The 16,952-nt window shown below is 48.3% G+C and overlaps 1 protein-coding gene across 6 annotated transcripts in view; it reads right to left on the bottom strand.

Annotated features, from left to right (window-relative positions):
* The window catches only part of NACC2 (NACC family member 2), a 61,212-nt gene continuing 44,260 nt past the window's right edge, over window positions 1-16,952 (bottom strand). For 5 of the 6 annotated variants that reach the window (XM_028714511.2, XM_028714508.2, XM_028714512.2 and 2 more), the window contains exons 2-6: window positions 12,648-13,539; window positions 10,380-10,547; window positions 9,241-9,346; window positions 7,693-7,790; window positions 1-6,113 (exon numbers count right to left, since the gene is read on the bottom strand). In XM_028714511.2, coding sequence (XP_028570344.2) covers window positions 5,596-6,113; window positions 7,693-7,790; window positions 9,241-9,346; window positions 10,380-10,547; window positions 12,648-13,485 — 1,728 coding nt within the window. In that variant the 5' untranslated portion in view covers window positions 13,486-13,539 and the 3' untranslated portion in view covers window positions 1-5,595. Of the gene's footprint in view, window positions 6,114-7,692; window positions 7,791-9,240; window positions 9,347-10,379; window positions 10,548-12,647; window positions 13,540-15,003; window positions 15,361-16,952 lie in introns of all 6 variants that reach the window. The other variant, XM_028714510.2, reaches the window with a different exon arrangement.

Here is a 16,952-nt window from a genome sequence, read left to right as displayed (position 1 = left end):
TGGTTTTATTTACTTTATTATTTTGTAAATGTGAATTTTACAAAGCATTTTCATCATTAATGATCACATTTTTCCATGGATTTTTCATTATATGAAAAGCGCTACAACCATACTTTGAACTCTTGGAAGGGGGCTTGTGAAGAAGAGACATCTTGAAGCCACTCCCCCACGTTACCCCCGCCCCCGCCCAGCCACCTGACACTGTTCTGAATCTATAGTGTTAGCCATGGCTGTAACAGTCTCAAGCTGAGGGATGGCACATAAATAACAAAGAGAATAAACAAAACTTTGCGTGGCTGAAACAACTCCAAAGCACTTCAAAATCTCCCCTATTAGCGCTGGGATTTTTAACTTTTTATTTATTTTTAACAGTCATGAGTTACAGTACTACTGGGTACTCTTGATAAAGACTCCAAGAGAAACCCTTTTGCTCTCTTAAGACTTTTCTCTCAGGCAGTTCAAAAGGATCTGCACACAATCTAAATCAAGTGCAATCCAAAGGTTCAAGTTAAACATATTTATACATTTTCTTGCTTAGTTATGACTTTATCATTTTTGAGTCTTAAAAATAGTATTGCAAGGTTGGGCTCCCTCCCCTCCACCTCAGACGTAAAAGTGCAAAAAGGAAGTTTGGAAGAAACAGAAGATTGTAAGTTCTTCAGGAAGGACAACACATGGGATCCCTCTTTCCCTCCTCTCATGCCAGCTTTGGCAGAGGCACAGATTGCCTTGCTCCAAGGTGGGCACCCAGTGAATTGACCACAACCCTCCATGGGCAGCCACAGCAGCACTGTAACAGTGACACTGAAAGGCCTGGCCCTTTAAGACTGGTTAGGGATCCCTTAATGGCCACAGGAGATATGGTCAAAATGCACAGCACATATCACAGGCTGCATCATTTGGACAGCAGTGGAAACTCTGCTGCTCAGGGAAGACAACATCACAGAGAGGGCCTCTTCTCAGGCAAAGATGATTACATGTAAAGCAGCCCGTCTCCCCTGGGCACCTTTCCCCCGGAGAGCACCATGCCCAAACGGCTGTGCCCTTTTTAGGACTCCCCCCTTCTCCTGCCCTGTCAGGTGGGGATGGCACCAATTTGCTTTTCCTCTTTGCATTTAATGCTGCAAGGAAGAAGATGCAGGAAAGAGAAGTCACCAAGAGGGTCCCAATTCCTCAGTGATGGGAAGTACCAGGAAAGGTTGCCACACCAGGTGAGAAAACAGTCACAACCTTTTATCCACCCTGGCAAATCAGCATCCTACAAAAACAGCTAAACTTTCTAGCCAGGATGCTTTCCAGCACTTAATTAAAATGAGAAAGAAGAATTTCTTCAATTAAGCAAAACCCATTTCCAAACTGGATTCCCAGGACAGGTAAGAAAAAGTGGGGAACAGCCAAACATCTCTGGCAACTTGAGGGTTGAATTAGTGGCCATTTCAGTTGGAGCAAGAAGAGAATAACTGTCAGGGAAGTCTCAGAGCAAACAAAAGGACAGGACTTATGGCTTAACATGGTCTCACCTTTGCAATGAGATCAGATTTCTGGAAGAAAAAAATCTGAGTCTTGTTTTTGGCTCCAAATTTTGGTTTAGAGTGGAAAAAAACCCTGGAATTGCACACTTCTGAGCAAGGGTTAGGTAAAGAAACCTTGGAGAAGCCAGGCTAATTTACAAAGCAACTGCAATCTGGGGATGTTTCCATTGCAGAAAAGGAGGGGGTGGGAATGTTGGTTCAATTCTTATACTATGATGTGGCAACCACTATATTCACTCGGTTTTCTCTCTCTTTAAAAAGGTGCTTGATATAACTTTTAATATATATATATATATAATATACACATGTAATATTGCTAACAGTCAAGCATTAAGAATAGAGGTGCAGACATACCATAAATACTTCTGCTTCCATTTTTATTTTATTTTTAAGATCTAGAGGGATGCCGTTTCCATTTCACATTATGCATCATCACAGTCAGAAAGCAACTCCCAGACACCCTCGTGACATTTCTAGCATTATTGTAAACAAAGAGGGGGAAATCGGGGCGGGGGGCATTCCTTCTGATCTGGCATTTCCCCCCCTCTCTGTCCCCTCCGCATGGAAAACAAGTGATCCAAAAAGGGCTAAGGCACTCAGGAAATCCCGATCATTCTGGGCTTCATTCTCACTTTACATTCTTTTATTTTGCGACATTCTTCCTTCCCACCAGGGAGGAGACAATCACGATCCACAGATACGTCTTGGAAATCTGCCCTTAAGCCTCCACATGCGGATCTGGTTTAGTGCAAATGCTCATCCTCATCAAGAAGACAAGGAAGGCCCCCCTCCCCAAAAACAAACCATTCACATTTTTTTCAAGTTTACCTAAAGCTCTCTCTCTCTCTCTTTTACTAGAAAGTAAAAACAAACAAATAAACCCCAAATAAAAATGTACATGAAATTGTGCTCGGTATAAAAATATATCTTAACTGTGCAATGCGACACTCTCTTCGGATTCTTTTCTAAGCCATTCAAGTATTTTCTTTATGTTCTGGTCATTTCATCATGGGGCCAGGGGCGGGTGGAACAGCTCCTGGATGCACTTTGTACCACCATTATTTTGGGTAGGATATCCAATTGGAAGAGGAAATGACCCAAGGTAAGAAAGGCAGTAATCCTTTCAGTTTGATACCATCATATTTCATGGACCCAATCCCCCTTTACCACTGACTCAGGGAAAGATACAGAAGGGGGGGGTCACTGCCCACAGAGCTGTCCCTACTCACTGGACCATCTAGGGCAGATCATTACTCGACTGCTCACTCTGATAACAAAGTTCTCATTCACCTGCAAATGCAGAATTAGGCCCTTGAAGGTGTGGAGTCAATGGCCTGATTGAGCTGCAGCTACAGAGGCATCCCAGGCCAGAAAAAGCCTGGAGACATGTTGGCTCAGCTTCCTGGTGCTTCTCCCCCTCCTCAAGGCCTCACCCATCCACTTCACCAGTGCTCAGCTGGTTTTAATCCTTTGTGGGGTGGCACTGGTACAGATCAGGGACCACAGTTTTTTTATTCAGGGCCCAGAATGAAGTTTCAAATATTGGCCAAAGGCAGGGACTCCCTCCAAAGCCTCCATGGTCACATGGCAAAGGGAGGAACCCCCAGGAAGAGAGTATACCCCCCGCAACACCTCATACCATTGGCTCCAGCACAGAGCCTCACCTGGAGCTCAGAAAGTACCCATTGCAGAGCTCTCAGAAGCTCCCACTGTCCTGAGCTTTCTGCACCTGAAAAATCCCCCCAAACTCAGTCTCCCCTCCCCCCTCAAGAGCCTGCTCTTTGTGGTCCCTTCCCAGAAACCCACACAGGGATCCTGCCTAGAAAAGCAGAGACAAACCCTTACATCAAGGAGGGTTTGGGCTAGGAATGGGAAGAGATTCCTAAGCAGCACACCCTTCATGGTGAAGCATCTCCTCTCACATACCAGGTGGGGGCCTTCCAGTAACTCCTGTGTTTCAATCAAGGTGACTGAATCTTGGGATAAACTATTCTAGAACGGCTAAGGGGATGGCTGCCAAGGACCCATTTTGGAGTTGGAAAAGGGGCAGATCCCAGAGCAAAAGCACCTTTCCCTTATAGAACTGTGGAGAGGAAAGGGGCCCCCAAGGGTAATCTAGGCAACCCCCTGCAACGGCCATCCAACCAGAGACAAGAGAAGGGGCCTCTTTGCCCTTCCATTTATGAAATAGCCCAGTCGGGCCATGGTGGCTTCCCCCTACTCTCTCCTCTGCCACGCCTGCCCGACATATATTAGGGGGAGGTGCTGAGTGCAGCAAAAATGAGGCTGCTCTTCCCCTGACACACAACCACCCAAAAAGCAAGCTAGGCTGCCTGCCTGCTTCCCCAGCCCAGATCCCACTCCAACCTGCTCTGCCTCTTGCACACATGCTGGTTCTCCTTTGGCCAAAGTTCGCTCTGCACCCAACACCTTTCAGATGAGAAAGTTGAGCTGTACCCCTCTAAGAAACACCCTACCAGACAAAGCAGCTCAAGCCATCAGAACTGAAAAACTTGTTCTCATATTTTACATGAGCCTTCTCAAAAAAAAAAAAAAAAAAAAAAAAAAAAGAGTGGGATCAAATAGGAAAACACAGATCCTAAAAAGGAACAATAGGGTTTGGGGTAGGGTTGGACAGCCACCAAAGACATCCATTCTGGCCAAGTGTGCCACAAAACTCTCAAGTTAGTGACTCCCTTCTCACCTCTCTCTCTGATCGCTTTTCTCTTCCCTGTCTGCTCCTTCAGAAATGCCTTCAGAAATGCCAAGAACAGCAACTGCACCCCACACTCTGGCCCAGTAGAGCCTTACCATATTCCACCTCCATCAACACACCACTCAATGCTAACAATAACCTCCCTCCCCGGTCCCATGAGATGCATCAGGATAGAGTGATGCCCTCAGTATTAGCCCCCTGGGGGGCACCTCTGCCCAGCCCAAGCAGCTTTTGCCTTTCACCATCTCTGCCAGCAAAATTTCAGCATTAAACAAAATGAAGCTCAAAGATTCCCCTGTATCTAAGAGCAGGCGAAATAGTATCATGGGAGTCATTCTGGAATGTTTTGTGCAGCCACACACCCACACAAACACAATACTCCTCAGGACGAAATCCATGACACCCACAAATGGTGTCATGTGCCCAACCTGATTCAAATCATTTCAGAAGCCAAAGGGTATTGCTGTGCCAGAAAGAGGCCTGCGCTCACCTTCCAAAAAACAAAAAAAAAAAAACAAAAAAAAAAAAAACAAAACAAAAACACAACAACAAAAAAAAAACTCTGGGGGAAGCTACTGCCTGAGGGGGACACAAAGGAAAGTGTGGTGCCCTGGTGCCACTACCAGGCAGGGGCCACCATCAAGGGAAGAAAAAGGGCAATTAAGGCTTTCCATCCAGCAAATATCCTGAGCACTGGCCACCGGTGGAGTTTCCAGGCAAAAATGTCCCTTCGTCCCAACAGTACCTGCACAGGATATATTCCTAGTGGATTGTGCCTGAAAAAAATCCTCCCTGTCCATAAGTCAAACAAAAGGTCCAAGCAATGGAATTGTGCAGCAACCAAACCAAAACCTCACCCTACAGCAGCCAACCCCAGCAAGGCCTCCTCCTCATCCTCCATCAGCTCCTGGCCCCCTCCCCTCTCTGTACATGCCCCATCACAAGGAGGAGGAAGAGGAAGAGGAGGGCTGAGGATGGTGGTGGAGGAGGAGGAGGATGAATGGGGGAGAGGAATATCGCTTAGCTCTTTTGAAACAAAATCCTACTGCCTTCTAGACAAACCTCAGGATTTTTGATTTTAAAGGAGCCTGGGGTTTGTTTCATTTCCATTTTCCATAAGTAGGTTGCCTTAGGCCTAGAGTTGCTTACAGTATAACGAATGTGATATTTCCTTCATCTATCTTAAACACAAGCAGAATAAAAATCACATTTTTCTCAGGCAACAGTAGCAGTTCAGTAGGTAAATGGTTTGATCACATTTCTCTTTTTTCTGTATTAATAATGCATGCAAGCAGCTTTAGTATTAGAGATCCCTCGTTGGTCAAGCCCAGCATGATCCTGGCTCTTTCACAAAGTCCCTCCTCCTCCTCCTCCTCCGTAGGGGCCTTCCGGTCGTCTTGCCGGAGTCTCCGGCCGGCTAGTGGACCCAGATGGGCCCTGTTCGAAAGGCGGTGTGGTGCTGTGGCTCTCCAAAGCCATTGCTTCTGGGCCAGCAGACTCCTGGATGACAGAACTGGCCCCTTCCCCCTGCTCATTTGGCTCAAACAGCTGGCTGGATCTGTTGCTCTGATCCACAGTGACCGTGTTAGTTCTCAGTGCCACAATGGTTCCAGAATCCCCCCTCCGCTCCGCGTAGATCCGCTGTTCGAACATCTGAGCAGCGGAAGGCTGGAATTCAGGGTCCAGGGAGATACTGCTGGTAGTGGAGCCCATGACGGAGCGATACATCTCCATACCCTCCGGCAACATGGATTTGATCTTCGGCAGCCACCGCTTCCGCACCCGGCGGGCATTAGTGCACATGTCGGCTGCGATGACATTCATCTCACTCTCCTTGAAACTTGGGGCAAAATTCTGGCAATACACTGCAAAGACAAGGGGGTGTTTTAGCTACAACAGAGGCAGAGTTTTAACATTTTTTCCCCCAGCATCAGGAACAATGGCCATAAAATTACAGATTGCATAAAGGCACCTTTACAAGATTTGTAACATCCAGCACAGATAAGGAGACAGTGCTGGAAGGTCCCATAGTAGACTGTGAATTGTTCACTATTTTAAGAAAGAAAGATTGAATGCTTCCAGATTTGCATTCAACAGCTTGAATCACACCTCACCCGGCTGGTAGGAAACTAGCAAGCAAGCACAGAGAAGACCAGACCCAGCCTCTGCGGATGACAAACAACTTGTACTTATTGAGAGCCTCTCTGGCATTGCTCAACTCAAGGCCTCCCTCTCCTCATCCCCCTTTCAGAGCCAATTCTCCCAGTCATGCAGCTGCCAGAGTCACGAACCCTAACCCTACCCTGCTTTTCAGGCCTTGATTTCCCAAGTCCAGACCTTGAGAGAGCCTCCAAGTCCATCAAGAGCTGCACAGAAGGACATAATCATGTAGTGGTAGAAGTTTCATTTGGCAGAATTTCCCCTTCTTTTTAAAGAAGCGCAGGCAGGCTCCTCACCTTCCGAAGCAAAACTGCACACACTCTTTAGAGCATACCCTCTGCTTTGGCTCTGCATGCATCTGGTCTCATTTGTCCTTATCAGATTTATGCTGCTGCATTTTAATTTGCTAGTGGAACTATTTAATTCTTGCAAGTTGCCTTGAGGATACATTTGAAGTGCAAATTTCTGCCTCCCAGCACCGCCCTCCCAAGTGACTTTCCAATTGGCCCCTTCTGGCTCATGACCTCTCAGCAGTCTTTTTTCAGCCAACATGGCTTGGCCTGGCTCCGCCAGTGTCCAAATTCCCTGACACCCCTCTCTGCCTGCCCTTTCAACCAGGGACAACATTCTAAGGAGGGTCCCCTGTTTGGGGCTTCTTTCCACATTGCTGTCATGAGACAATGAGCATTTCATGAAACAGGAGGAGCTCAACCAATTGGGGCTGCCACAAAATAGCTTAGTAGAGGGAAAATCTGCTATGGCCACAGACTCAAAGATCTTCCCTCTCATGCCCTGACTTAAAAACAAACTTTGTCAGCACACACAAACAGCAGTAAACATTCCACCCTCTTTTCTCCCCCAACCTTATACAGTCTACAACATTACTGTCTCACATTGAATAGAACTGCCCTGTAGAAAGGACTTTATGATCTGAAAACAGAGATAATGTATGTACCTTTGTAACCCAATAAAATCTTTAATAAAAAAGTTTTTCAAAAAGGCAGTAAACAGGGTTCTGATGCCAAAATGCAGGATTTTAAAGCTTTGGTGTCTTTTTAGAAGGAGCATTTGAATCCAGACCCCTTAGAATAATAGAGTAGCTCAGTCGGTAGAGCAAGAATCTCTTAATTATAGTTGTAGATTACAGTATTGCAGAGGACCCATAGGTCTTCTAGTCCAACCTCCTGCAAGGCAGGAATCACAACTAAAGGAAGATGTAAAATAAACCGAATAGCTCTCCATCTACCCTCAGAGGCTCCTTCTCCTCTTCCTCTCCACACTTACGTTTCACAGCATTAAGGACCCGGCTGTCCAGTGGCTTCCTGCTGGGATCACTTGTGGAAGACCGGATCCCAGTTCCGCAGCTGTTGGCCAGTGTGTTCCTGTCCCGGGAAGGAGTGGGAAGCAGAATCTCAAGAGCACATTCAAAGAAAACTCACAGCTGGGATCCAAAACATGGGAAAGAGCCCATTTCAGGCAGCAGACCTTGAAGGAGCTTCCATGGAGGAATGGGTGGGGGGAGAAGAGAGGGAGAAGCAGAAGCCCAAAGAGGTACACCCCCCAAGAAAAAACCTCATACAGGAGATAATACAAACCAATCAGTTGTGGCTTGTTGAGGCTCACTCTGCAAATCAGCAGAAATTAAGGAATCTTCACCATGGCCAAAGAACAAAATTTTTAAAAAGGTATCTCATAGTATTATAAATACTGAACACAATTCCAAATTACTTACACTGGATAAACCCCCCAAAGTTTCAGCTTTTTTGGCGGGGGGGGGGGGGGGAGCACAACAGAGACGTCAACCTACATGTCCATTTCTTTGACTAACCAAATCTACAGACCTACAGAGACATGCAGTTTCAAGAACTTCTGGAAGCCATTTCTTTGTAGATGGTGCAAATACTAGTTGCTAAGAAGAGGCAAGAGAATTTTCACTTGCCAGTAGACTCGTCAGCCCATTTAAAGGAATTATTAAGCATACATATTTATGCTCACACCACTTATTTGAAGAATTGTCTGCATCTCATTCTGCGATTCTAGGATAAGGGACAAAATCTGTTACCATGTGTATTTCCAAATGTATTGACATGCAGTGTCCAATTTAGGCTCTGTGATGTCTTATTACACCTACGAGCATTTGTGTACACTGCACCTCCTTCAAAGAGCAGCAAAATGAAAGTGGTCTGTCTGCCCTCGACCTGCGGATCCATATGCTGATGGTCCCAGATCTCCCCGCTCCCAGATCTCTCCGCTCCCAGTGGTGGCTAAACCTTTCTCTGCCTGAGGGCTGTTTTTCCCCTCTAGCCAACCCCCTGAAGGTTTCATGCCAGTGCTGAGTACAGCCACCTCAGACTCTTATATGTGCAAATGCACAGGATCCACACACACACAAAAATTCCACCCAGCATGGTTGTTAATCTTAATCTGGTTTCCCTTTGTGTTGCAGTGTAGTGTTCCCAGGGCAGGGTTTAGCCATTTCTGCTAATTGGTAAAGACAGACATGAAGGGCTCTAACCAGAGTAGGCCTGCTGAAATGAACAAACTTAAGCTAGTCATGTCTGCTAACTTTAGTGGGTCTACTTTGAACAGGACTAGCACCGGACACAATCCCAAGTCCTCATATTTATGTTTTCTACTAGGAAACATGTGGCCTCCATTGACAGACAAATTAAAAACACTTTTAATTCCCATTAAGCAAAATGCAATGGGTAATTTCCCTCCCTTCCATCACTTAAAGCTCCTGCTCCCTCTAAACTTGGCTCCCTGGCAGCAGCTCAGAAGCTGGCTGGGTCAAGAGGAGCTAGGAGGACGGGCTCTTCCTTTGTGTCCTACCTGTCAAAGAACGTGGCCAGCAGGCGCCGCAGGAGAACTTTGTGCTTCACACCTGCACACAGGTGGCAGTTCATCAGCTGCCCCCGAGTGATGTAAACACCGGAGCCTGGGTGGAGAGAGAGAGAATAATAAAATTGTAGAGTTGAAAGGGACCCCAAGGGTCATCATGTCCAACTTCCAGCAATGCAGGAGAGAGCAAGTAAGAGGTCCAGAAGTCACACCCCCAGCTCTGTTCTGCAAGGTGTACAACAGAACACAAACATGCAAGCACTTAATATTGACTCAGATCATCTTGAAGCAGCAAAGACTTTTGACATATCCCAGAGAAGTGACCTGGGCAGCAGGAAAAGGGGTTGTCTGTGACCTGAGTGTGGCAACCCAAGGGAGGGTCCTGAGATCCCTCAGGATCACTACCCCCAGCAAAAGTTCCAGCCTTTTCACTCTTTACTGGAATGGCCAGCAGTAAAGGCACATTCTCTTCCTGCCAGGTGAGGGCGCCCTGGCCCTGCCCACCTCTACTCCCTGCTCTCTCAGGGAGGCAACCTTTCTTCTCCCCCCACTGAAGGCCTGACAAGGGGAAAATGCTCTGGATTAGCTCTTTGGGGTCTCTTATCTAAAACTCCCTTCACAAAAACCTAAATACTGAGAAGTTGCTCAGGGAAGGTGGACACCAAGGTGGCTAGTCCATTTCATAAACAAAGCTTAGAAAAATGTAAAACCACATCACAGCTTTCAAAGATACAATGCAAAGTAAATGAAATAAGAATCCAAGGAAGTTATATTTGTTCTCAGAAGTAAGGAGGAGCAAAATGAAGAGAGTGAGAGACAAGAAAGGTGAAGGGGGGACTCTACTTAAATAGGTATCACATTTACAATATTACTATGAATAACAAAGTAATTTTATAAACAAAATAAATTTAGGTCAGATTAATTTTATAAGCAAAATTTTCTACATTTTGGTTCACTGCAATTTATCTTTTCTATTTTTTTTAATTAAAAAAAACCCCCACCAAATCATGCAGAAATTAAAAGATCCCTTGTTAATGAAACAAAGAATTGCAAGAGTTCTACAATTTTTACGCCATGTTACTGCAACAAGTCCATAAGCATAAAGGAAAACCTGCCCCTGTGGTCCTTACCTGCCACGAGTTCAAGTTTTTCTCCAGGATCTCCTTCTGAGTAGAGTTTTGGGTGGCAGCGATACCCAATCTGGCTGATAAGGCTGGCAGGGAGGGCGACCAAGTCCCGCCTGATGAGGACACAAGAGCGGCTCTCCAGGGGCACTGGCTCCGGCTTCTCTTGAGGCCCTTGGGGAGAAGGAGGGAGGCTCAGGATTGTAAGGGGAAACCCCGGGGTATCCCGAATGGCTGAGGCTGCAGGAACCCCACTTTCTCTTGGGCCAAGAAGCCAAGTAGAAGCAGCCACTGCAAATGACCCCTGCTCTGCAGAGGCAGCAGCGGGAAATGTGAATAGATCCTGACAAGAGGGTTGGGAAAGTAGGCCTAATGGTTACAGCCAGGCCACACTGGTTATGTTCTACCTCCACTCTCGAAGGCAGAATTTATAGTTCATTTATAAGTAAAAATATTTATAAAGCCATTTCCTAAGGGACTGATAGGGTGGTGCATGGCATGCAATGGAACACAAAACACTAGCAAAACTTTATGTAAACCGCTTTGAGGATTTTTCTGACAATCAAGCAGTATATAAAAGTTACGAAATAAACAAATAAGTAACACTGCACAAAATAAACTTTAAGATGGCTGGCTGATCAATGTTTTAAAGAAGTGTGTAATATGTAGGCCTCTGAATGCCAGTGTCTGGGAACTGCTAGTGGGGAGAGCTGCTGCTGCTGGCAGCAGGTCTTGCCCACAGGTTCCTTCCTGCTGAGCTACCTGTTGGGGGGCTGGACTAGGTGCTCCAGGTGCTCCTGGTGGGCTGTTGTTTCCCTGGCATACAACTCACATCAAGGAATCACTGTGTCTGAGTGAACCAGACTGGCTTCACTCTCTCAGGGTTTTAAGTTTTGAGTGAGCTTTGAAGGATGGATTTCAGTTTCTCCCTGGGAAAGGAGGTCCTCCTTTGGACAAGATGACCCTGGAGAGTCACCTGCTCCTCAGCACCAAAACTATCTATACAGACAGGGAAAGTTTTAGCCTGGTCAAAGCAGCACATTGACATTTTGGACACTCCCAGCTTTTTCAAACACCTGCAAAGTGAGGTCCCCCTACCCCCGAGCTAACATACTTTGGGCACATGAGATGCTGCCAGCCAAGCACCCTGTCAGCCACCCACAAAATTTAGCTGATCAATGGACATAGAACCTAGCTGGGCTCTGGCTATAAAATCCTGCTGGCTTGGCTAGAAATGTGTCTCTCCAGTGGCAGTGGGTTGGCGGGGGGCATCCAGGCTGGCCATAAAGTGTCTCTTGCCCTACCAGCTCTTTCATGACCCCAAGAGTACCACACTGACCCATAGTGGCCTGGACTGAAGAGTCACACTGTCACCCCTTCTTTGGTTTTAGAGCACAGAACCTCAACACAGCTCCAAAGCCAGCACCTCATTCCCAATCCTGCCTGAAGGCATCTTGCCTCTTTCTCCTGGGAAGGAGAGGAGACATCTGCCTGGGCTGGGCTTCCAGGCTCCTTAAGCTACAGAAAATGGACCAAGAGAAAGAGCTCAACAATCTTGCTATGCTCAATATGCAACCCTTAAAATCTGTCGGCATCAAGGAAACTGATCCACAGAGTAATGCTGCATTGCCAGTTTCATTAAATGAGGAGGAAACTCTGAACATGCAGACACACACACACCTCAAATAAGGAAACAGACGCCATCAATAAGCTTGCAGAAATTAAGAGCTTATTACTTTCCCCAAGGAACCAAAGGGACAACAATGGCACCTTCGGCAGATTCACATGTAAAGATCCAGTCCCTCCTGCCAAAAACATCTTATTGAAAAATGAACTACTCCTTACTAAGAAATCCCTTCCTTTTCAGCAAATTCACAGAGCCTGGAGATCTATATCTGGCAGGGGGGAAGGAAAGAAGGGACCTCACCCCAAAATGGAAATAAGCTGCAATCAGCACTGTTCCCATTCAAGTTTTCAAGTCTTAAATCAGTGCGAAGCTTCCTTATTCCAAGTGAGGACATCAGTCTGCCCAGCTCGGTATTACCAATACTGACTGGCAGTGATGGCTGTGCAGGGTTTCCAGCAGGGGATTTACTACCAGCCCTATCTGGAGATGCCAACTGGGGATCAAAACAACTGCTTGCAAATCAGACACTCCACCTACTGAACTACTTTTCTAAAATGCAGGGAAATGAACACCTGCCTGACTGCAGATGCCTCTCATTTTACGGTCCCATGAGACTGAAAGTGGCGGAGGCTAAAGGGGGCTTTTACCTGCATAGCCGCCTGTGGACTTGATGTGCATCTGCCCGTACTGCTCCTCCGCCATGGTGTCATAGGCTTCATCGTCATCCTCATCTTCCTCGTTGTGGTAGGAGGTGGGGCTGTCAGTGGTGGGGAGGCTGTTGGCCCCAGGGCTCGTCCGCTCCCCCTGGCAGTACTGAGCCAGTGGGATGCTGGGGAGGAGGGTGGCAAGGCTGGGCACCCCGTAGTAGGAGACGCGCGACAATTTGAGCGGGGCGCTGGCAGAGGAGCTGCCCCCGGCCGCCTCCCGCAGGCTGCACTCCAAGGACCGCTTCGCAGGCTCCAAGGTCTCATGCTTGACGCGGGTGAGCAGTGGAAGGGGCACGGAAGGGGACACGGCATAGGGTAGGGAGGGCGGCTGCAGGGGGTGGCAGGGGCTCTGGGGCCCCGAGCAGGGCTCCTCCGTCATGGCCGTCTGGGAGTCGCAGTGAGGGGAGCTCACTTTGAACATCAGGTCTGTCCCCTTCTCCACGATGTGCTGGATCTGGAGGAAGCCTGCTGTGTACATCACCACCAGCTGCTCGCTGGCAGCCATGGTCAGCTTGCCGGTGTAGCAGAAGGAGAGGATCTGCTGGAAGCAGGCGGGCGGCACGGAGCCCGGCAGCTCGAAGGCGCTCTTGCTGTTGCCACTGAAGAGGTCTCGGAAGTAGAGGCTGCTGGCTGCCAAGACAGCCCGGTGAGCCTTGAAGGCCTGGCCCTTGACCAGGATGGAGACATCGCAGTAGAGACCCAGGAGGCGTTGCTCATTCAGGGAGCCCAGGACGGTGCTCCCAAAGTTGGGGATTTCTATGTGCAGCATCTGCGACATGGCTCAGCGGCTGCCTCACACGCTCAAGGCCAGGGCTTCTGAGAGAGGGCACATCTGTAGGCGGGGCAGGAGAGTGGGTGGGAGGAGAGGAAACAGGCACGTGAAAAAGAGAAAGGAAGAGAGAGGATATCTGGCAGAAACACAAGAATCAGGAAGTACCAGGGAGAGGGATTCTGCCAGTGTTTGGAAAATCCCCCTCCTGTGAAGAGCATTCCTAACAAGGGGAGGAAGAAACTCAATATCAGAGTTCAAAAAAACTACACCCCACCCACAGAGCCCTCAGTGTACCACCAGTCCAGGGCAAGAAAAACACAGGCAAAGATGGCTACCCATTCCAGCTGGGGTGGGGGTGGGCGTTGAGAACTGCCTCCATTGACTCCACCAACCTGAATCCAGGCTGATGCTGCTGAAAGATTTTTCCCTTTTTCGGGGGTGGGGGTACACACGCCACAAAAGATATGATCCCCCAAACAAGGTATTGGAATGGGATTTCTAACACAGGCACTATTAGGGCAGGCAGCGCACGCTCCTGAAAAAGCTGACACAGCTGGAAACTTGGGAGAAAGGAGGGGGGAGAGAGAGATGGGTGGACGCTTCAGAAATGCAGCAACTTCTGCGCATAATTATTCCAAGTTTCCCTGCACATTGGAGCTGCTGAGGAGCCAAGGAAGGGCCGGGCAGCTGTCCGTCCCCTCCGCCCCCACCATCATTCAAAGTGCGGGATGCAGGGAATGGAGAGGGGCTGGGGGCTGCCTTCTACTGCAGCAGCCCAGGATACGGACAGGCTCCCCAGTTCCTGAAACTCTTCTCAACTGTTGGACTCCCAAAGGCATTCCTCCATGGCACCCCCTTTCTATATTGCGGGGGGAGGGGAGATGTTGACCTCCATGCAAAGGAGACACCTGCCTGGGCTCTCGCCTTTGCATCAAGAATGCAGCAAAGCCCATGGATCTATTTTAGGATCCTCCGGGAACCGTCATGTCATGGCAGTGATGCCTCCTCTTTTCCCCCACCCACATGCACCAAAACACAGGCAGCATGCGGAGAAACGCCAACAAATTCTCTTAAACCAGCAAAATCTATGCCTCTCTTTAGCTGGTTGAGGGCAGGGAGAGAGAAACTCCTCATGACTTCAATGGCGCCTCCCTTCATCTCCTTGGCACACAGGAACAATTAAGACCTCCCCCCCCCAAAACACACACACAGTCCACCCCCTCCACACAGGAGGTCCCGATTCTGAGTTGCTTCAATAGCACCTAGTTGAACTAGACTCCAAAAGATCTCTCCTCCCTGCAAACTGACTGCTCCTAAAAAAGTGACCACACAATGGGTTGCTCTGTTCTCTCTCTCTCTCTCTCTCTCTCTCTCTCTCTCTCTCTCTCTCACACACACACACACACACACACACTACCTCCAATCACCCCTGCAAAGCTGCCAGCTAGGATAGCCCCATTCTGCAGCTGCATCACATTGCCCAAGCATTCAGCGCAGGGATGTGCCCCCCTCATGTGAACATACCTTAAGTGGTGTGAAATCCACAGCACCTGCTTCTGGAAGGGTCTCCTCAACCCCCCTCTTCAGCACCCAACTCTCCAGTGCAGCAGCAAAGGCTGCTTGGAAGGGGGGGGCACAATGAGGAGGTGCCCCCTCCCGCCTCAGTCCTTCCCGCCTCAGCCCCTCCTGCCTGTCCTCCTTGCTTCTGCTGTGAGGAGTTTCAGCTTCAGACTAAGTCAAACCTCCTCAGCAGGAGCAGCAGGAGCAGCGCAAAGCAGCATCTCAATGAACAGGGCCGGATATGCAGCTTAACATTCAGGCCATTCTCTGCAATGAATAGAGCCCTTTGACGAGAGACCTGAAGCAAAGGCCAGTTTCAAACTGAAGCTCGGAAGAAAAGGAGGAGAGAGAGAGAGAGAGAGAGAGAAAGGGAGGAGGGGGGGGGAGAGAAGGATCAGTGCCAGAGGAATGCTCAGGGTGTTGGTACAAGACAGACTTTTGATGAGTCACTGCAATGCAAACAAAGATGGCAGAAATACTGTATGGGGCGCTGATGAAATGCTTAGTGGTGCCACAGCAACTGAGACAGGGCTCAGGATTTATGGCACAGTTTTGCATATGAATTAAGCTGCAAACCGCCTCCTCTCCCATCCAGCACATCCAGAGTGTCAAAGCATTTAAAGTATTCCAAACAGTCTGCAGAGCTGGCGCAGCGGAGGCTCTCCATTAACTCCTCAGGGTGAGAAGGAACAAAGGACAGGAGGAACCAGGGCAAAGGAAAATACCCCCCACCCACCTTTTACTATCCTCCTCCTACCTGATAAGGTCAATGGCCAGGGTGTCACAAAAGGAGGGGGTGTAGACACACATGGGGGGGGGATGTACACACACACACACCCTTCACAAAACAGGCCTGCCCTGGAGCCTGCCTCAAAACCCTGAGCCTGACCCAGGGGCAATACCAGTGCTGGAGCTGGCTCTGAGCCCGCCTTGCAGCATGGTCCCCACCCCATGCCCCTGTGTCATTTTCACTATGTGGTCTGGAATCTGCTTGCAAACCCCCAGCAGCTGCTGGAGGAAGCCTGGTCTATTACCACTGGAATCTCCTTGGGACAGAGACCTGTTTTCCCTCTACAGTGCAAGTTATTAAGACTAAGTGTTTCAGGTCACAGAGCCAGTTGCCTTCCACTTTCTACCCACACACCACACTCCTCCCTCTGCACCATTACTCAGACCTGAGCCCCTTCTTACAAGACACTCCCAACCAGAAATACACATTCTCTGAAAGACTGCAAGTCCTCCACTGCAGGACTAGAAGGTTTAGGTAGAAAAGAAACTCCAGGGAGGGGAGGGGGAAGCATCCTATCATATCCCCCCCCCCTCAAAGCCTCTCACAACACTTTTATTTTCCAGTGAAACAATTGGAAATTGGGGAGGGGGGGCCCTCTGGGAGTGTGCATTAAGGTTTCTCTTGGCCTCACTAGTCCAGCTGCCACTGATGTTCTCTCCCCCCCCCCCCACACACACATTTGCGGCAACCTGACCTGACCCTAGAGATCACTTTGGCTAGCAAGGGGCTAAAAGGGAACCTCCTGGGCTGGCTGGCTGAACTTGCAATGATGCATAACCTCCCAAATAACCTCCCAGCTTCTAATTCCTACAATATAATCTAAATCTGCTGTTTGTTGAAGCTTTTGGGGAAGGGCTGCTTAAAAATTGGTGGGAAGTATTAGCAAACCCCATTTTTTATTTACTAACACATATAAAATTTTTATATACTGCCCGCTCAGAAATTATAAGGATCATCTTGAGAGCCTCTAGATCAGTGGTTCCCAATTACGTAGCTAAGCACTGAGGACCCTGTTTTTCAAAAGCCAAGTTATGGACCCCCTACTTTTGAAAATGTTGTTATCTGTGGTAGTTTTTGTTACGTGAATGGTGCTGTCATACCCTCCAACATGTCCCAGCGCAAA

This window comes from Podarcis muralis, chromosome Z (assembly GCF_964188315.1).
Source record: "Podarcis muralis chromosome Z, rPodMur119.hap1.1, whole genome shotgun sequence".
In the NCBI taxonomy this organism is placed as follows: domain Eukaryota; kingdom Metazoa; phylum Chordata; class Lepidosauria; order Squamata; family Lacertidae; genus Podarcis; species Podarcis muralis.
This window is presented reverse-complemented; position numbering and strand designations above follow the sequence as displayed.